Raw genomic sequence first — 23,197 nt, 5'->3', positions numbered from 1 at the left:
TAGAACTATGGATTTCAATATGGGACAACATCCCTAATGCGCCTCGAAATGAGGAACTCAAAAGTCACGTGTAAAGAAAAAATATCTGTGTAGTGATATTGGACATGTTTTAAACTTAACCATTTGTGGTGATTAGGAAAGTAGAGGAACATAGAATAAATGTGTAAAAACTATGGAGCTATTAAATGTGTTTAAAGTATTAAATTTTCAAAGAACTTATTGTGTTAAAAAGGGGATATTTTACCACAAGGAGCCGCATCACAAAAGGATGTTCGGGGTTTGCTAATTTACGGAAAAAGTAATCTCACTTCGTACCCCGAAAATTTACCACACATGTGAAAATGTCACAGCTTCGAAACGAGCTATCATACATATCCAAGTTTACGATATGGACTGAACTACAGGAAAAAACGTTACCATTACCGCCTATGTAAAAACAATTAAAGATATTGACCCAAATTACAAGAAGATTGTCAGAAGTTTTCAGAGTGATCTACGGTTGATTTCACCTTGTACACCAGAGAAAATTGTGAAAATGATGGTTAGGCCACCCCAATTTAATTGCTTGTTCTACAGATTTTTGGACTCCAAAAATTGGGCGAGCGAGCGATTTGAAAATTTTAATAAAAATATATTTAATTTCCAAATTTTTGAGGCGAAGCTTGAAAAGTAAAGGCGAGCAATTATATTTTTTTTTTGTGACTGACAATGAGACAATTCTCCATCTAAGTCATAATCAGGTTGGGAACAACCCCTTTATGTTATAAATATCCCTTTTATGAGGGGTCAATATAAGTTATTATATATTTCTTTGTAAAAAACACTTTTTAGTACAAAAGGGCTCATATTTTCCCAAAGAACTATATATCTATCTTGTATTGAATGGTTAAAACATGTCCAATAATAATTTTGTAATATTTCTGGACTCAAACCATGTTAACACATTTACTTTAACACAATTTTCATATTATTCAAAATAAGTGGACCCCTCTTTTAGAAAAGTTGTTTAAAATATGATGTATTTCTCTTTTTTTCGAGTAAAAAATTCTTAGTTTTCAAAGGTTTTGTATAGTACCACTATACACATCCTTTGTATTTGTTTTTCCTTTTCTACAACAGTAAAATGACCCCTTGTCTGAGGGAGGGTTGTTCCCAACCTGATTACATGTATAACCAACACAGGTCAAAGTACGACTTTTTGCACAGGGCTTTGATCCAGACCAAACAGCAAGCTATAAGGGACACCAAAATTATAAGTGTACACAATTCGAACAGGAAAACCAACTATCTAATTTATATATATCCAGTTGAAACGGGAAAATACCAATGACCCACATCAACAAACGAGAACTGCTGAACGACAGGCCACTGCATCAATCAGGACAGGTGCATAAACTTGCAGTGGCTATGGATAGTTTTGTTTCGCCAGCATACAATATAATTGCAGTTGAAGGCAAATCCTTCTGAAGTTTTTTGTACTTTTATTCTATTCTAACAACGAACAATTTTGTTAGGGAATATAAGTAAGGGGGAAAGAAACCAATGTTTTGTTCTGTACAGGTATTTCCGCTGTTATCAATCGGAGCACTTCCACGTGGGATAAACCGTCGAACAAGGAATTAAATTGGTGTGGCCTTAGTACTTTTTTTAACCTAGATATCCCAGATGATTTTAGATAAACATTATCGAAAAATACCAGCAAATACTCAATGAAATTTTCGCTTTTAAAATGCATTACTGGCACGGGGATGAACACTTTTTTAGGCACAATTCTAACTTTGTTTACCCCCGAGAGATCTGAAGGAATTTGTTTATTAATTGAAAAAGGCATGAACTAACATAAAAGTTTTAGCTGTAAGTAAACATTATCACTCCGGTTTACAGGAATACCTGATAATCAAGGGAGATAACACACTTCATATGAGTAAAGTGAGATACATCATCGCATGTGCTTTTATCCAATGATTTGACCCCTGGTCAGTATATATCATATGCAAATTAATAAACAGACAAACATGTACATGTATCAAGAAACTCATGAATTATTATTTATAATGCACATTAGCAAATCACAAGATATTGTCTTTTCTCAGTGAAAAAGGGGGAGGGTCAAACCTTTTGAAAACAAATTGATGCACCTTTTCAACTATAAAGCTAGTTAGCTACCACTTATAGCTTCTAATATAAAAGATTTAAATGAAGGTTAATAAGCCACAAGGAAGAAGCATTTTTCTTTCTTTGCGATAAATCTTTCAAGAATTTCATTTTTGCTCTCTCAATTATGTATTTAAACCAAACCAGATGCTCCGCAGGGCGCAGCTTTATACGACCGCAGAGGTTGAACCATGACTGTTGGGGCAAGTATGGACACAACATTCAAGCTGAATTCAGCTCTAAATTTGGATTGTGATTAAATAGTTGACACAGCATAGGTTTCTGACACAGAATGAATGTGGTCTAATGAACTTAAAATATTTTTTTTTGCCTTTGAGCAATTCACTATGCTGTTGAATATTAATCCTCTCAAAGAAATGTTTGAAGAAATTTTCTTTTTATTTATGAAATCTGAAATGAGAAAAATTTAACCCCCCCCTTTTTTTCACATCCCCCTTTCCCTTTTTCCAAAACTGATCTCAATTCAAATTTCTAATGGAGTTTGCAACAATAACTACTCATTTAAATACATCATAAAATATTAAAATGTAAAATAAAGTGCTTGTTATCACTGTATGGGAAAGATTTTTTTAATTTATCAGTTGGTAGTAAAAGTGAATATACATTGTATATTGTATAAAACAATGATTTAAGTTGATTCAACTACTATTCTGGACAAAGAAACATAACTCCAATTGAAAATTTCTTGCTATCGCACAATATTGTACAATTAGATATTTCTTGCTATTGCACAATACTGTGCAATTGCAAATATTTGCTATTGCACAATACTGTGCAATTGAAGATGTCTTGCTATTGCGCAATACTGTGCAATGAAAATTTCTTGCTATTACACAATACGGTGCAATTGAAGATTTCTTGCTATTGCTGAATACTGTGCAATTGAAAATTTATTGCTATTGCACAATACTTAATATAATAATTTTGGATCCTGATTTGAACCAACTTGAAAACTGGGCCCATAATCAAAAATCTAAGTACATGTTTAGATTCAGCATATCAATGAACCCCAAGAATTCAATTTTTGTTAAAATCAAACTTAGTTTAATTTTGGACCCTTTGGACTTTAATGTAGACCAATTTGAAAACGGGACCAAAAATTAAGAATCTACATACACAGTTAGATTTGGCTTATCAAAGAACCCCAATTATTCAATTTTTGATGAAATCAAACAAAGTTTAATTTTGGACCCCGATTTGGACTAACTTGAAAACTTGGCTAATAATAAATAAGCTAAGTACATTTTTAGATTCACCATATCAAAGAACCCCAAGGATTCAATTTTTGTAAAAATCAAACTTAGTTTAATTTTGGACCCTTTGGACTTTAATGTAGACCAATTTGAAAACGGGACCAAAAATTAAGAATCTACATACGCAGCTAGATTTGGCATATCAAAGAACCCCAATTATTCAATTTTTGATGAAATCAAACAAAGTTTAATTTTGGAACCTGATTTGGACCAACTTGAAAACTGGGCCTATAATCAAATATCTAAGTACATTTTTAGATTCAGCATATGAAAGAACCCCAAGAATTCAATGTTTGTTAAAATCAAACAGTTTAATTTTGGACCCTTTGGACCTTAATGTAGACCAATTTGAAAACAGGACCAAAAATTAAGAATATACATACACAGTTAGATTTGGCATAGTAAAGAACCCCAATTATTCAATTTTTGATGAAATCAAACAAAGTTCAATTGTGGACCCTTTGGGCCCCTTATTCCTAAACTGTTGGGACAAAACTCCCAAAATCAAACCCAACCTTCCTTTAATGGTCATAAACCTTGTGTTTAAATTTCATAGATTTCTATTCACTTATTTCATAGATTTTCCAAGAATAATGCTTATTTGGGCCCCTAATTCCTAAACTGTTAGAACCTCAACTCCCAAAATCAATCCGAACCTTCCTTTTGTGGTCATAAACCTTGTGTTTAAATTTGATTGATTTCTATTCACTTATAAATACTAAAGTTATTGTGCGAAAACCAAGAATAATGCTTATTTGGGCCCTTTTTTGGCCCCTAATTCCTTAACTGTTGGAACCAAAACTCCCTAAATCGATCCCAACCTTTCTTTTGTGGTCATAAACCTTGTGTCAAAATTTCTCAGATTTCTATTTACTTAAAACTAAAGTTATAGTGCGAAAACCAAGAAAATGCTTATTTGGGCCCTTTTTGGCCCCTTATTCCTAAAATGTTGGGACCAAAACTCCCAAAATCAATCCCAACCTTACTGTTGTGGTCATTAACCTTGTGTTAAAATTTCATAGATTTCTATTCACTTCTACTAAAGTTAGAGTGCCAAAACTAAAAGTACTCGGACGACAACATGATGACGACGCCAATACCAGTATACGTCGTATTATTATAACACAGCCTGAGTAAATTTTTTGTCTTATTTCAGTTCCAGACATATCATTATTTTTAAACCTGTGATGGCTAACTAGAGGTTTTAAAAAGTAATAACTGGTAAGTATTTTGTTTTATTTGGCAAGCTCTAAATTGTTTATTTATGGTATTTATGCACTTGAAATTACAGTCGTTATGCTTAAAATATACTGATATGAAAACTGTTGCTATGGTCTTGATATTAACTGAAAATGCTTGGTTACTGATCTTTTCGACTCCATATTTGTATGTTACACCTTGTGGCAACTGTTCCTCATGTAACACTGCAAACTATAATTAGCATTATTTTGATATGTCGTTATTTAATGACGCCATATTACGTGTGATGTCACAATGTTTCCTTTAAAAATATCATGTCGATTTCTCACTGATAAAAGATTTTCACTGAAATACATGTAAAAACATTTTTTTCTCAAATATAATTATGTGAAAGAACAAGTTTTGAAAATTTGCACTTCATTGCACTCTAATTATATGATGCAAATGACTTTTACCGTAGTTTATAGTGGTTTCTACAGTAGGCCCCGAGACCACAATTAATTCCTCTATCATTTCTTTATCATGTTTATAACGTTTTGTCGCATTAAAAAAAAAATGCCTATTTTTTTTGTCTAATTGTTTGTGTGTGTAATGTACACATGTTGTACATGTACAGTACAAGTCCAAAAATATATGCAATTTTCAGAAAAATTGCATGTTTACATCATACACATTTGGCCAATACACATCCATACCCCTAAAGGCAAGTCAAGAGATGTGTTATAGGGTATAGTTTTTGTATTTAAAGTTTTTTATGTCATTTTTGGAAAACATTTTATTTTGATTTTATTAAAAAGAAAATTGTAAAATTATAATGTCAGGTTATTTTTGTTTTGTCAGCATGTCACTAATTACTCAAGGCAAAGTTAATATAATTAACTTCTCTTTTAATTGGCTTAATTAAATTGACACTACATGTATTCTTATTTTTACCTTTGACAGTTTTGTAGTAAATTGTGATTACTCAAATTACATAAATTTATAGTTAGTAATACTCGTCATAATTTGAGCTCTTACTAGATGTGCTATAAATTGTACAGTCAACTTTTTGAAATCATTGAAGTCACGAAGCAGTCACAATGTAGTCATGATGTAGTCAGTGATGAAGACCAAAATGACACAAACATTAACAACTATAGGTCACCGTACGGTCTTCAACAATGAGCAAAGCCCATACCGCATAGTCAGCTATAAAAGGCCCCGCTAAGACAATGTAAAACAATTCAAACGAGAAAACTAACAGCCTTATTTTTGTAAAAAAAAATGAACGAAAAACAAATATGTAACACATTCACAAACGACAACCACTGAATTACAGGCTCCTGACTTGGGACAGGCACATACATAAATAATGTGGCAGGGTTAAACATGTTAGCGGGATCCCAACTCTCCCCCTAACCTGGGACAGTGGTATAACAGTACAACATAAGCCTGTCTAAAAATGTAAAGCAAGTTCTTCATGAAAAATTTGTAGAAGGTTGGAAATTACAAGTATATGACTCACCGAAGTGTATAAATTATCGTATTTATAAATCTGATTTTAAATTTGAGAATTACCTCACTGTAATTCCACCTGACTTGAAGTATAATCTTATTAAATTTAGATGCGGTAGCCATAAATTGCCAATTGAAGAGGGTAGATTTTTTAGTATCAATAGAGCTGAAAGAATTTGTGATCTTTGTAATAAGCAAGAACTAGGTGATGAATTTCATTATATATTTAATTGTAACTTTTTTATTCAAGAAAGACTCAAGTTTATACCTGATCATATATATAAAAACAAAAATACTGTAAGCCTGTCAAATTTAATGAATAGTCAAGATAAGTATGTACTTGTTGGGTTGGCAACATTTTGCAAAATTGTTATGTCTGTATTTAAATGATAATATATGGATATTACTCTTTCATCTGCATACACCTACTTTATATGTATATATGTTAGTTCATGCATTACTATTGTTTGTTAAATTTGTTGTTTGCTAAATTTATTGTACTATTATGCCTCATGTGAGGCCTTTAGTGAAATAAAAAGTTTCAAAGTTTCAAAGTTTAAAATTGTGAACATAGCAAATGATTTTTCACCTGCAAGGAGGTTCTTACACAGAATAAGAATTAAAAGCATGGCTGATCGACAAACTTCAATGATGCAGTACTACCATAAGGATAATAAATAGTATTTTATTCAATAATTTATTACACTTGCTGTAAAATAATTTTATTTATCATATTCAATTAAAATACCAAATCATTTAAAGTATAATGTACTATTCTTTATTTTTCACATGGACAACATGTTCCCAACCTGATAAAGGTCCTTCTTTGTGTACAATTTTAAATTGGAAAAGTCAACAACTAGTTTAGTATCCTTACAAATGAAAATAATTCCTGGTCTTACAGCTACATGTTATCTGCTGATATAATAACTAGAATCCTGCAAATAAACTTAAGAAAAAGGCATGTAAGCTCATCTTACAAATATGACACTTTTTCTAGACCACAAAACAGCACGCGCTAAATAGTCGTTGCAAAGAATTGTAACCTTTGAAATTGTTGTCGCGCAATAAATCCCCTATGGGCACTTTCAAAAAATGGCAGGTATGAGTCACCAGTGAAGTCTCGTCGGTGTGATCCAGATAGAAGTGCTTCAAAAGCCAATCAGACTCAGCTACTCAGGAGAAACCCGTACTTAAAAGACAGCTCAACACAACTGTAACTATTCAAGCCAGACAACATCAACTTGGAATATTACGAACATTTTGGACTTAACTTTATCTGTAAATTAGTGAAATTAGTGACTTTATTAATTGGAACATTTGGACTTTATTTATTTGTAAATTGATTTGGCATCATTATTACTATTTGGACCAGTTACTACATAAAATTGTTACAACAACTTAAACTCGACGTGCATTGGCTCTTGGTGACAGATGTTCCGAAAAGTGTAAATATCACCTTTTTGCACCTGGCCTTATCACCCTTTCCTGATCAAAATCAGTTAAAATAAAACATCTAAAAGTTTATTTCAGCTCTCTTCTTTCATTTCCACCCTAGAAAAGCTAAGAAATGTATGAGAAAGGGAAAGAAAAAAAATAAAGAAAAAATACACTATAATTAAAGGGAACTATATTCGTGAACAACGAAAAGCGGGGTCATTAATTGTGATCTTGGGCCAGTATAAAATACCAGGTTTCCACTGGCAAGAATAGTTAAGTATTTTGGTGTTTTTTTTATGAAATCTTCATTTTTGCATAATTTCTCTGACAAAATGCACTTTAAGGCACCAGAAAATTTTATTGAATGCTTTAACAGGGTCTGTGTATTGTAATTTAAGGTTTACCTTCAGATGTTTTGTCCTTCTTTTGACTAGTGAAGGTATACTGGAAGAAATTAATTATGCATACACTTTGTATTCAAAATAAATAAATCTGGCGATAAAAGTGTCATTGCCTTATAGTGCTGAAACAACTTTATTTTTTTTCAGAAATGGACAAAAATACACAGATTTATTCAGAATGTCATACCGATGAAGATCACATAAAAATATTTGGAAAAATCAGAACTATGGATTTCAATATGGGACAACATCCCTAATGCGCCTCGAAATGAGGAACTCAAAAGTCATGTGTAAAGAAAAAATCTCTGTGTAGTGATATTGGACATGTTTCTCATGTTTCAGCAACATTTACATGTTCATGGGTTTCTTAATTTGTGGATTTTAGTTGTCTTATAATAATAAAATTGAAAAATTAAAGTAATTTGAAACGAAGGTTACAAATTGTCTAGATTGAAGGAAATTGCAAAGTAAACATTGACAGTGTAAATCGTAGTGATCACTCATTAGCCCAAGATAGAGTGATCAAAAGGTTATAGACCATCAAAGGTGTTAATTAGGCCATAAACATGTCACAAAAGGAAAACAGTTACATAAACAAATGCTATAATCAAATCAACGGTATCAATTTTGATGCACCAGATGCGCATTTCGACAAAACATGTCTCTTCAGTGATGCTCGTGGCCAAAATATTTGAAATCCAAAGCTTATATAAAAGATGAAGAGCTATAATCCTAAAGGTCCAAAAAGTATAGTCAAATTCGTGAAAGGAATCAGAGCTTTGCATAAGGGAGATACATTCCTTAATTTATAATAATTTCTAATATTTTGTAACAGCAAATTTAGATAACACAAAAAAATCCGTATGTTCTTGCCAGTACCGAAGTACTGGCTACTGGGCTGGTGATACCCTCGGGGACTAATAGTCCACCAGCAGAAGCATCGACCCAGTGGTAGTAATCAAATCAACGGTATCAATTTTGTTGCACCAGATGCGCATTTCGACAAAACATGTCTCTTCAGTGATGCTCGTGGCCAAAATATTTGAAATCCAAAGCTTATATAAAAAATGAAGAGCTATAATCCTAAAGGTCCAAAAAGTATAGTCAAATTCGTGAAAGGAATCAGAGCTTTGCATGAGGGAGATACATCCCTTAATTTATAATAATTTCTAATATTTTGTAACAGCAAATTTAGATAACACAAAAAAATCTGTATGTTCTTGCCAGTACCGAAGTACTGGCTACTGGGCTGGTGATACCCTCGGGGACTAATAGTCCACCAGCAGAAGCATCGACCCGGTGGTAGTAATCAAATCAACCGTATCAATTTTGTTGCACCAGATGCGCATTTCGACAAAACATGTCTCTTCAGTGATGCTCGTGGCCAAAATATTTGAAATCCAAAGCTTATATAAAAGATGAAGAGCTATAATCCTAAAGGTCCAAAAAGTATAGTCAAATTCGTGAAAGGAATCAGAGCTTTGCATGAGGTAGATACATTCCTTAATTTATAATAATTTCTAATATTTTGTAACAGCAAATTTAGATAACACAAAAAAATCCGTATGTTCTTGCCAGTACCGAAGTACTGGCTACTGGGCTGGTGATACCCTCTATAAATGTATCTTGAATTGTAAAATAATTCTTAAATCAAAAGCAAGCCCAGCATAAAATTATTATTTCCCATATATATGTACCAGAATTATGAGATATAAAATGAACACTTTATCATAGCATATTAATACTGGAAATCTGACTTTCATCAATCAAAAATATTTTTTTATGAGAATTAAAAGATCAAAATTTGTACAGTTTAGGTTTTTAAAGATTAAATGGGAATACTCCTGCCTGCAGTTGTAGTTCATAGTGTGTTTGCCCAGTGACTACTATTATAGATCATTATAGTATTCTCAGATTTGGCGATATTCAATATATTCTCTAGATCATATTAGTAGTCAAACCTACATGGGGATCTTTCATTGTCTTGATTTGGACAACAATTGTTTTATTTCGTTGGACACTTAAACCATGAAAATTGGTTCCCCATGAATAAAAGTACTTTCACAGTAGAACTTTACATTAATGGATTGGCGGTCTGACATCTTTACCACATGTTTAATCCCCACTGTAATTGTTTTTCCTTCTATGCCATATCACACATGAGTAAAATTTACAGCACAATGCTTATTTAATGATGATGTGATTTATTTGTTTTTGTATGTAATTTAAAAAGGTTGTGCAAGAAAGTTAACGTCACTGAGTTTACTAATTTCATAGAGGTTTTATCTATGTAGGTGGCTTTGTCTTCCCGCTACATACTGAAAGCTTTCAAATCTATACACAGGTTGACAGTATACTAAACATTTTGTTAAGATGTGCATTTTGTTTTAGTATATGATTATTACATATTTGCATAAACATGTAAATCAACTTTTCCGCACAGAGATACACATTATGTATACATAAAAGGAGATGATGTGATGTATATACATAGGAGATAGCAAGCTGATGACACAAAAAATAAGAGACATCCAACAGATGAGACACTGATTTCAAACATTTGTCTTTCGCATATGCCAACATCTATATTAGGCAACAAGCTTGGAATTGTCAACTTACCGGGTACATTGTTAACTGACCACAAATACTACAATGACATTGAAAATAACAGGCAACCGTTTTATTGTAACTTCAATGTACCAATAAAATTGAGAATGGAAATGGGGAATGTGTCAAAGAGACAACAACCCGACCAAATAAAACAAGAGTGCACACGCTGAAATGTCTCGCCTTCTTTACTACTCATTGATATTATGTTGATAGACCTAAATATAAAGCTTTATTACAACTGTCACATAAACTCAACATTAATCAAGAAAAAAAAACATTGATCAATAAACCATGAAAATGAGGTCAAGGTCAGATGAACCATGCCAGGCAGACATGTACAGTTAACAATTCTTCAATACGATAAATATAGTTGACTTATTGCTAATAAATTAGGAAAAACAGACCAAAACACAAACACTTAACACTTAGTAATGGATCGTGAAAATGAAGTCAAGGTCAAATAAAACCTGCGTAACAGACATATATTCTCATTGGCACTCACACCACATCTTCCTATATCTATATAGATCATAAAATATTTCCATACACCAAATATAGTTGACCTAATGCATAAAGTATTAGAAAAATAGATCAAAACTCAAAAACTTAACTTTGACCACTGAACCATGAAAATGAGGTCAAGGTCAGATGACACCTGTCAGCTAGACATGTACACCTTACAATCATTCCATACACCAAATATAGTAGACCTATTGCATATAGTATAAGAAAAACAGACCAAAACACAAAAACTTAACTATAACCACTGAACCATGAAAATGAGGTCAATGTCAGATGACACCTGCCAGTTGGACATGTACACCTTACAGTCCTTCCATACACCGAATAAACTAGACCTATTGCTTATAGTATCTGAGATATGGACTTGACCACCAAAACTTAACCTTGTTCACTGATCCATGAAATGAGGTCGAGGTCAAGTGAAAACTGTCTGACGGGCATGAGGACCTTGCAAGGTACGCACATACCAAATATAGTTATCCAATTACTTATAATAAGAGAGAATTTAACATTACAAAAAATCTTAACTTTTTTTTAAGTAGTCACTGAACCATGAAAATGAGGTCAAGGACATTGGACATGTGAGTGACAGAAAGTTTGTAACATGAGGCATATATATACAAAGTATGAAGCATCTAGGTCTTCTACCTTCTAAAATATAAAGCTTTTAAGAAGTAAGCTAACGCCGCCGCCGTAGCCGCCGCCGCCGCCGCTGGATCACTATCCCTATGTCGAGCTTTCTGCAACAAAAGTTGCAGGCTCGACAAAAACAACAGCAGAAGGTAACCAACAGGTCTTCAATGTAGCGAGAAATTCCCGCACCCCGAGGCGTCCTTCAGCTGGCCCCTAAACAAATATATACTAGTTCAGTGATAATGAACGCCATACTAATTTCCAAATTGTACAAAAGAAACTAAAATTAAAATAATACAAGACTAACAAAGGCCAGAGGCTCCTGACTTGGGACAGGCGCAAAAATGCGGCGGGGTTAAACATGTCTGTGAGATCTCAACCCTCCCCCTATACCTCTAACCAATGTAGAAAAGTAAACGCATAACAATACGCACATTAAAATTCAGTTCAAGAGAAGTCCGAGTCTGATGTCAGAAGATGTAACCAAAAAAAATAAACAAAATGACAATAATACATAAATAACAACAGACTACTAGCAGTTAACTGACATGCCAGCTCCAGACTTCAATTAAACTGACTGAAAGATTATGATTTCATCATACTAAGTCTGTTGTGTCTCTAACAATCTGTCAACATATTTGTAAATATCTCTTATTAACTAAGATAGAATATTTACCTTTAGGAAGTCCATCACTTCTTTCTTCTTCCTTTTTTTCTCTTCAGAATCAGAGCTTTTTATTGTTACTATATCATAAGGAGTTTTACCCTGAAATACAATCAAAAACTCTTTTATCAATCATACAAATATACATCTTCTTTAAATAATAGTCAATTATTGTACTAATTTTACCTATACAATACTTGACATAAAACCAGTCAACCTAAACAAACAACAAATATGAAGTGACATAATAAAGAGATACATGAACAAATAATTGAGATTTTACTGTTTAAGAACATGAATAAACTAGACATCATTGAGATGGGAGCAATCTCTGTGGGTTCAGCTGTAAATAATGTGTGGTAAAAAATTTGTATCTTTACCATAGGACATGGAGTTGTCAACTGAAACCAAAGTTTTTAGCCTTGACTTTTAACCAAGGAAGTTGTACATACATTATGACATATCCTCTGGTGTTGGTTAATTTACATGTCAAGTATAAACTTTGAAATCATAACGGTTCTCAAGATATAGAGCAAACACGATCTTGACCAAAGGACATGGAGTTGTTAACTGAAACCAAAGTTTTTGACCTTGACCTTTGACATAGAAAGTTGTACATACATTATGACACATTCTCTGGTGTAATTTAATATTCATGTCAAGTAAAAACTTTGAAATCATAACAGTCCTCAAGATATAGAGCGAACACGATCTTGACCATAGGACATGGGGTTGTAAACTGAAACCAAAGTTTTTGACCTTGATCTTTACCTAGAAAGTTGTACATACATAATGACACACCCTCTGGTGTTTGTTAATATACATGTCAAGTAAAAAGTATGAAATTATAACGGTTCGCTTGATATATAGTGGACACAATTTGTTACTGACAGACGGATGGACAGACAGACTGATCACTATAGGGTGACCCATCACTAGGCGGGGCCCTAATTAGTGTAGTATGTAAATTAATACATTAAAACCAAACATACTGAAATAATAAAGTTATATTTATTATAATTCAACCACCTGGTTTACATTAGATTTTGCCTGTCTCATTAACTTATCATGAGGGTATTATTATTCTAGTAAGTGCTTTATTGACAACTGCTATGACACATGAGTAAAAGGCTGACATATGTTACTGCAGAAAGTCATTCTTGGTCTTTTGTGTTCGATTCACATAAACAACGAGAGCATAATTATTCTAGTACGTGCTTTATTGACAACCAGTAACAGGTTGACATATGAGCCGCGTCGGATAGAAATCGACCTTATGCAAAAAAAATCTCAATTTGAGTTTTGTTCATATTAATTTAGCTGAAAGTCATACAATTTGAATACAAAAAACCGTTTTACTCAAACTTTCTTTTTTAAAAAGTTTCGCCATTTCAAAGTTTTGACGGATACATATATTTAACATCAGATCTCACGACAACGTCACGTTATCGTGCATTAATTTTTATTCTGTGTCGGTCGTTTTCTCTTATTAAAAAAGAGACATGAAAACATACATTTGTATACAATATTTAATTTAATTTATAAGATTGTTACAATGATTCTAAAGTTTTCAATCTAACTTTAACCAGTATATGTAAAATGTTACTCCGTCCGCGCAGACTGTATATGGCCAATTAATTTTTGAGTTGTCACTAATTTCGCGTTTTCTGAAATAGATCCGGAATATCCTCCCTCAACTGAAAGCACGTTTCACACAGATCCGTCTTTGGTTTCATAAATTAAATATGAGGGACACATGCATTCCAAACTTCTTTAAATACGGTTAGTTGAACATATTGTTGTTCTGAGTTAACGCATGAACTAACATATTTGGAGTGTACATATTTCTTGCAAAGTAGAAGAATAGGAGGGGTATTGTCGGTTGCTCGAGGCGCAGCCGGGAGATGGAGACCAAATTCATCAGCACACAGCTTGATAAATTTTATCGTATTTTCAATCACTTCAAATGAAGGTCCGTGATTCGATTTTCTTCCACTAAGACCATGTGATCGAGGGGTTACGCCATTTACATTTAAGTTTGTTTAAACTTTTAAATTCGCTCCTCCCAATGTTATAAATATTTCTCCATGTGAACTCGCATATTATAACTCAACTCCTTGAAAAGAATAACGGTATCGCTTTCGTTCTCTCCTTCTTCCTCTGAAAACCGAGCCTGTTATTTCTAAGTTTTCTAATTTTAAAAGCAAGTATATGTCACGCTCTGCTTTTGTAAATTCACAAACAGATAACGATACATCATAGGCCTGTTCTCTGAATGAAAGCTTTCATTTTTTTAATACAATTGCAGTCATAAGCAAATAGAGCATTTATTCGAAGTCGGGAAGGATCCTCTAATTCATCATTTTGATTAAGAGAACATGTATTTTCCAATTGATCTTAAATGACGGAAGTGGAATAAAATTCCCTGGCCTTAGCTTGAATTGTGTCACATGTATTTTCAATATAGGCAACTGTTCCATTTTCTAGTTCTTTGCATCCTATGTTATTGAACCAGTCCATTTCAGAAATTTTCTACAACATTAAAAAGGAATGAAATTAAAGACAAATTGAACCAGGAGAATTTTTCTATACGACTAGTTGTCGCGCTTTGCGACATTAGAGTTCAGCAGTGATTTTTGACAGGTAGATCAAAATCTTAAATACTATCTATATAACATGTATAAATTATAGAAGTTCAAATTTCAAAATAAACGGGTTTTTTAGATGAAATTTTGGTTTATTATTTATTAATCCACCATCACAGTTTACATCTTTCAAAATTGTTACCAATCACGCAGACGGACGGACGGACGCAAAGTTGACAGACCCAAGGATGCATAGATTGGGAATTTTATTGCCCGAATACTAATTTTAAAGTTGTCGGGATATGAAAAAGGAGGTTTAAAAGGTTTTATTTTGAAAATTATTAGTTTTCGAAATACATGTATACATGTGTTATGCAAATGCTTCCCTCTTTCTTTCAATTTCTAAATAGAAATGTCATTGAACATAAACTACACGCAAAACATTTCTGAATTTTTGAATAGATAAGAACAGATAAATTGCACGCAAATAGTACAAAAAAACCACCTAGAGCACGTCTTGGTCTTTGTTTAATATTGTATATTTGTGTTGTTGTTTCTTTTTAGATTTTCCAAAATGCAACGGTACAATGATATGAATAACATTTGAGTTAATTTTGTTTCGCATGTATCACTGTATGTAGCAAAGTTTTGCAATACAGCACAAAATTTCGTTTTAAACTACCGGAAATATTTTTTCAGAATATTACTTTAGTAGTTTAGTACTTTGGTTAAGCTTAAGAATTGTATACAATTATTTTTTAAGACAGGTGTTATGCCACTGAACAAAATGAAAATAAAATAGATAGTACTTTCACTTTGTATAGAATAGAATATTTTTTTATTTTTTTTATTTCCCAAAATTACAGGGCCCATAAAGGGCATAAAATCTGTATAAAATGTAAAAATAGATCGTGAACGTAAAAATAGTTCAATATATAGAACGTATATAGGAAATACATACCTTAGCAAAACAATGTATTCCTGTTAGCCAAAACTGATACTAAGATTGAGAAATATGTTATTTAGAAAAGGAGAGGATTCAGGAACATTTTTTTATTAAAGCAGACGACACGCGACACGCAGGTGACGGTTCCCAGATAAGCAGTTTTTATAAAACTTGAAATTCACTTGATTTTTACTTCAGGGTATGAACTTTATATTTGAGTCTTTAATGATAACATATGAGCCGCGTCGGTATAGAAAAATTCTCTTGGTTCAAGTTTTTGGAAATGTTAATGTCGGACCGGATAAAGCGGTTTCCGTGAAAGATTATCGGCATTGTTTTACTAAACTTATCAGAAATAATATACTAGTTTTGTCCTATATCTATGGAATACGTTAGCTAAAGGCCCGATTAAATCAGATTAACATTTAACATTGTATTGTTTCCCCGTTTATATTTTTTTACAAATTTCATATAAAACCCCACTTAAAAAAATTGCGAATGCATATTATGTTGGACTTTCACAAATACGGAGTTCAAAGTCGCAGAATCGTCTAAAGTATACCTGTTTAGAATTTGTCATAGTTTTGTCGTCCATTACTTTTGTTTCTCATGATATGAACATGTATATAACAGTTTTTCTTTGAAATACATGAGAAATTACTGAACAAAAACAATACTGGTTATATTACCAAAAAAATAAAACGTTTTACAACAAAAATCTATCCAAATAAACAAATATAACTGTGACAATTCTGCTTCTATTGGTACCTAGTACATTAAAATCCGACCAGAAATGTTCCAACAATATTTTTTTGAAAAAACGTAGTTTTGTAAGATAACGACATGTTATCTTTTTTTAATAACGTCAGAAACTATCTGTATGAAAACTTGTGAAACTTTATCGTAACGTTACTCGGTTTGACGTCGAGTTGCATAAGGTCGATTTCTATCCGACGCGGCTCATATGTTACTGTGGAATGTCATTATACGTGTTCTCCACTTAGCGATGAAAGATATGTTGGTAGTGTATGATTGGTGGAAGGTATGTTTGTAATGTATGATTGGTGGAAGGTTTGTTGGAAGTGTATGATTTGTGGAAGGTATGTTAGTAGTGTATGATTGGTGGAAGGTATGTTGGTAGTGTATGATTGGTGGAAGGTGTGTTGGTAGTGTATGATTGGTGGAAGGTATGTTGGTAGTGTATGATTGGTGGAAGGTATGTTGGTAGTGTATGATTGGTGGAAGGTATGTTAGTAGTGTATGATTGGTGGAAGGTATGTTGGAAGTGTATGATTGGTGGAAGGTGTGTTGGTAGTGTATGATTGGTGGAAGGTATGTTGGTAGTGTATGATTGGTGGTAGGTATTTTGGTAGTGTATGATTGGTGGAAGGTATGTTGGTAGTGTATGATTGGTGGAAGGTATGTTGGTAGTGTATGATTGGTGGAAGGTATGTTGGTAGTGTATGATTGTTGGAAGGTGTGTTTGTAATGTATGATTGGTGGAAGGTATGTTGGTAGTGTATGATTGGTGGAAGGTGTGTTTGGTAGTGTATGATTGGTGGAAGGTATGTTGCACTAGTAGACCGATTTCAGTCTGAAACGGTCATTTTGGTCTGATCACATCTTGATTGACTGGATTTACCGCTAGAGAAATTCGTCAAGATATTTCAGATTGTTAAGTCGCCGTTCAGATCAATAGCCTCATCAGGTAAATCAGTTCGTTAAGGCTTGTCAAGACGGGAAAGACTGAATCGTCTAGCGGGTTGTTTGGATCCGTTAAGACAACGTCAGACCAAAACAGACCATGGATACAAAGTTACGTCAAGATGTTGTCAGACCGTGTCCAGTCGTGTTCAGATTTTAATCATTTGGACACAAAACGAGTGAAACTTTCCCATTGTTTATCAGGGGTTGCTCCCCTTTTAAAAATAAAATTAAAATTAGAAAGAAGACGTTGTATGTTAACTGAAAGTCTACCACGTCCTTTTAATCGTGTTAATTAAATAAAAAAAAATATTCAATTTGAATTCTTACTACATCCTATTTAACATGTTTTGTGTATTTTAAAAAGTAGCTCAAAGTCATACTGCTGAACAAACCGCCGCGAATTGACTAAAAAAAATTCAACAGATTGCCGAAATAACATTTATTCATTGAATGTAAGCACCTGAACCTTTATATTAAAGGTTTACAAGTGATTACAATACATGTTTTTTTTGCAATTACAGACTGTCGTAAGTGGTGAAAAATTTGTCATTTTGATGCAATAGATCATTTTTACACCCTTATTAAATAATTACGGATGTCGGCCGTGAACACTTGAAAACGCGTGATCTTGATAATTATGTTTAATCAAATTTAAGATGTAACATTTTTTAATATTGTAAATGAATGCATTCTCATTTAACTTTTAATGTTGGCTATATAAATTGCATTTGAGTAAATTTGAGGCAGGGAAAATATATATATTATAACTAGAATCTATGTTTTTTTCTCGTTTTCCGTTTACTGTCATGCCATTATCCGTTCATTTTTGCCAGACTCACGCGTTTGACTTTCCATCTTTATTTTTTAATTAGTCTATAATTCGAGAGCCTTTTATAAAAAAAATATTACATACCAAAAATCTTCGTTAAAAGATAAAGTTTGAATATTATAGCAGAAAAAGGCCAGTGTACCTGAAGTACATTTAAAGACCAGGTTATATATATTACATGCATACAGCATAGTAAATCTGATTTAATTTGAATTACTATACCCATGAGGGACATTATCCAACGATAATTAATCAAATCTGACAAGTTTGATTAAAAGCGGAAAATACGCCCGTAAACGATTTAACGTTACCGTACCCTCTTTACTTATCGCATGTCGGCATCTTCAAATGGCAAATTTATTTTACACAAAATCGTTGACATGGTAGATGGACACTACAGCACAATATAAGCTGAGCTGGAAATTACAATTGGCGAGTAGAAATGAATGATATTTTAAAACATGCCTATCAGACATGAGAATAATCATTGATCCGGCCAAGAGTTTGAAGGAAAAATGTTTACATTTGTTACATTTGTGCATACAGGTATGAATCGACGTTCTAATACACAACATTCTTGCACAGTAACTTGTTCAAAGGCAGAGTAAGAATTTGGGCTTGTAAAAAAATTGTTCCTGTGATTGGACCCCCCCCCCCCCTTTTTGGAAGATCAATGCATGATTTGAAAAAGGTACATATATAAACTATGGTTTAAATCCCCCCTTTTAAAAAGGGCTGGATACACACCTGTTTATTGCCTAAACCATTGTGTGTATTCACAATGGTTTGGTTGTGGGGTGGCCTATTTCCAGACCTAACCCCTTGATGGAGTAACCCTACATATTCATATGTATTGTATGTTTAATAATGTATTGATAACTGTCACGTCCTAAAATTTGCATGAAATATTTGTCACTGGATTTTTTATAACTCATAACCAACCAATCTTCACATGTATGTTACAATGATGATGTACCTATTTTTATAGCCACTGGTTGGTGATGTACAATAATTATAATTTATTACATATTTGTTATGAATACCTTCAAGGCTTGGGTTTGCATATATATGCAATAACCTCAAAATTACCTGGGGGAAAAAAAAAAGAGTATATTAATATTGTGCCCCGATTCCAAATGATGTGACAGCATTGCGTCCTTAACAACAATTTTTTACACTTTTGTGATAAGAAATTTAAGATAATTTTCCAGGCATGTTTCATTAAATTGCAGGGGTTGAAACCCTTTATCTTTTTGAGGATCAATGCATTTGAATGGGGACATGTAATTGGAACCCCCCTTTGTCCTGGTTTTCAAAATGGCTGGACCCGCCCCTGAATTGTTATCAATGATTTGTTTTGCTCTAAATTTTATTATTGCGAATTTATCATTTTAGACTTAAATGCGATTTTAATTTTTATGATTTTGTGAAAAATCCTGTTTAATTCATATAAAATATCACAAAACGCACGTTTAAATTATTGCCTTTACAACTCAATCGCATTTTTCGCAAATATAAAAACCTCACATTAATTTCTAAATTGACAGTAGTATATAAAATAGTATTAATGCTACTGACTTATTTAATTTTATACATGTTATGGAAGTCGCATGTAATACATGTTATAAATACTTAATTCTTAATGTATATTTTTTTTGTAGATAAGATATCAACATGATTCCGAGCAAGATTATGAAGGGGCATATATATCATATACATAGGAAATATATAGTGTCACTAAATTACTCTCATATGGTTCCTCATTTGTACCTGTAGCTGTAAATTGTGAAACGGTGGATTCATTCATAATTTTGAGTTACTTATTGCAATTGGAAATAACATTGATAAAGCTAACAGCATTATGCCATGATGTTGATGGGATGTTCTGATTGGACAAAAAGGAAATTGTGAATTGAACGAATAGCAAACTTACAATTCATAGGAAAAAAAGTAGGAAATTGGAATAATGAAAATTCCTAGTTTCAGTGATTATCTTACAATCATCATGATCATTGTCAATACTACAAGTGCATCATCATGATCATATATATCTGAATTCACCTTGGATAATTATTTATTTACCACCAGGGAGTGTTAAACCTTTTTGACCTTTCGTGAGGGTCTGTCACAGTCCGTCACTATTGGTTAGTGTCATATATATGCATGATGATGGAAGTTTCACCAACCTAGACAAGCTTTACAGCCCTGACACGGTTGTTGGTTGGACTTAAGAGTCAAATGACAGGTTGCTGTAAACATTTGTAGTTCAAATAGTCTGAATGAATCTACATGTATTTTGACAATCTTCTAAATTACTGTTCATTCTGAAACTGGCATTTTATACCGTTTTATACTAGTACATTCAGTAGTCGAACATATTAAATAATACATGTACTTCAAAGTATCATTTTATTTTGTCTCGCCTTACATGAAAGTCCTGAAAGTTGGTTGCATATATGTATTACAGTCTTGGGGTGATGTCAGATGTAAGCTATTTTTAATAGAGCTTTACATTTATAAAAGCTAAAAGAGCTGGATGTGTGGTTCAGTGACTGAGTGTAAAATATACTGTTACAGTTTATTACATGTAATTGGATACATTTTATTACATGTAATTGGATACATTTTATTACATGTAATTGGATACATTTTATTACATGTAATTGGATACATTTTATTACATGTAATTGGATACATTTTATTACATGTAATTGGATACATTTTATTGTATATGAGTACCTTGCAAGGTCTACTTGTCTATCAGGTTAGGTTGACCTGACCTTAATTTTATTTGATGGATAATTTAAGTGATTTAGGTTATTTCTGTTTAATACAATGTTAACATGGTTAGGTTTGTTTCTCAGAGAATTCTTTATGAAATTAGAGACTGGAAATTGGGAATGTGCCAACAAGACAACAACTCGACTACAGAGCAGACAACAGCAGAAGGTCATCAATGTTTGAATTGTTTCTCAGAAGCTGTAAGCTACATTGTACATGTTGGAAACAAACATAATTTTTATTTTTGCCTAAGGAGATATGGTATCAGGGGTGAATCCAGACATTTAAAAAGGTGGGGGGGGGGGGTTCCAACTATATGTCCCCATTCCATGATCGTCCAAAAAAGGCGTGTTCCAACCCCACAAACCCTCCCCCTGTATCCACCACTGGGTATGAATTTTGATGAGACGACTTTCATAAATTAAACTATAAACAATTAACCATGTAGACCAAGTGATTTTCTTTTTAGTCACTATATAATAGGTCACTGCACACCCTTCAGCCATGACCAAAAACTTAAACTTCATAATGAGACCCTATAAAAGGCTCGGCTTGGAAAGACAAAAATGAAAGAGCTCGGCATCTAACAGAGTTAATGTAAAAAAATCAGACGAGAAACCCAACAGTGATGACAACTTGATTTATACTAGTATACATGAGCTACAAACAAACAAATATGTGATAAACAGCAATCAACAAAAACACTACAGACAAAAAATTAAGGGGAGACTATTTAAATATAAAACAGAAGATGTGGTATGATTGCCAATGAGAGAACTCTCCACAAAAAACCAAAATGACACAAACATTAACAATTATAGGTCACCATACAGCTTTCAACAATGAGCAACGCCCATACCGCCTAGTCAGCTATAAAAGGCCCCGATAAGACAAAGTAAATCGATTCAAACGAGAAAACTGACGACCTTATTTATGAAAATAAATGAACAAAAACAAATATGTAACACATAAACAAACGACCACCACTGAATAACAGGCTCCTGAATTGGGTTTATTTACTTTAATGTAAAGTAAATAAAATTAACTAATGTCTTGTACAAGTATTACCCCTGACGTTCCGTGAAAATTGTTTTCAAAAATCTAATTTGTCCATAATTCTTTTATGTAATAAACTTATTTAAATAAATTCAGACCTTCCCTTGTCTGATCACCAGCATGGCTAAAGGTATTACTCCCAGATGTATTGGCAGGTGACACCTCCAGGTATTCAAGCGATTTCCTGTCGGACTTGCAAGTTCATGCATCATTTCACTTCTGTCAGTGTACACGACCGAACACTTGAATCTTTCCATTTTAAACTTTCAGGTGCATAGGTAATCATTTGATAATATACATCTCTGTCCTGCGTGTCCGATATCATGCGTGTAGCTACGTTTACGTCAAAACGCCCCGGCATACACTTAAAAAAAAAAAAAAAGCAAATAATCGACATAGAATAAGAAAAACTGGTCAAAAGCCTTGTGCTTCTTTTTTTTGGTTTGCAATTTTGAATAAAAAGGGACTAAATTTACTCAAATAGATCATTTAATCAATTTGTTCGAATCTTTTGTAAAAGTCCGAATCTACGATGAATTTACGTATTTAACTTATATTTAAAGCAATTCACAATCTGGTCAGATTCGATATGCTGTTTGTATTTTTGTCGAGCCTGTGATTTATTTCCCAAAAGCAAGAAAAAGTGGCGTCAATATTTAGGTTCCGAATGTGAATAAAGTCTTTTAAATGACTCCGTGAAATTTTGCGGAAGTTGGACAGAAACTGTTTATGATCAAAAGAGTATTCAGAGCAATATAATAATGCAATTATATCTTTAATTTTCTCGCATTTTAAGGACAAAATGTATTTTTTTCTGCAATTAATAAATGGTCGCAGTTTGGGCTTACATTTTGTTATTTCGCAATTACCATAACTACTTGTCGAACCTTCATCAAATTTT

The 23,197-nt window shown here is 32.9% G+C and overlaps 1 protein-coding gene across 1 annotated transcript in view; it reads right to left on the bottom strand.

Annotated features, from left to right (window-relative positions):
• LOC134699528 (uncharacterized) overlaps window positions 1–23,197 on the bottom strand; it is an 86,878-nt gene that overhangs the window by 37,126 nt on the left and 26,555 nt on the right. The window contains exon 6 of the mRNA XM_063561124.1: window positions 12,405–12,494. Coding sequence (XP_063417194.1) covers window positions 12,405–12,494 — 90 coding nt within the window. The remainder of the gene's footprint in view (window positions 1–12,404; window positions 12,495–23,197) is intronic.

The sequence above is a fragment of the Mytilus trossulus genome, unplaced genomic scaffold, assembly GCF_036588685.1.
Source record: "Mytilus trossulus isolate FHL-02 unplaced genomic scaffold, PNRI_Mtr1.1.1.hap1 h1tg000070l__unscaffolded, whole genome shotgun sequence".
Taxonomy (NCBI): Eukaryota; Metazoa; Mollusca; class Bivalvia; order Mytilida; family Mytilidae; genus Mytilus; species Mytilus trossulus.
This window is presented reverse-complemented; position numbering and strand designations above follow the sequence as displayed.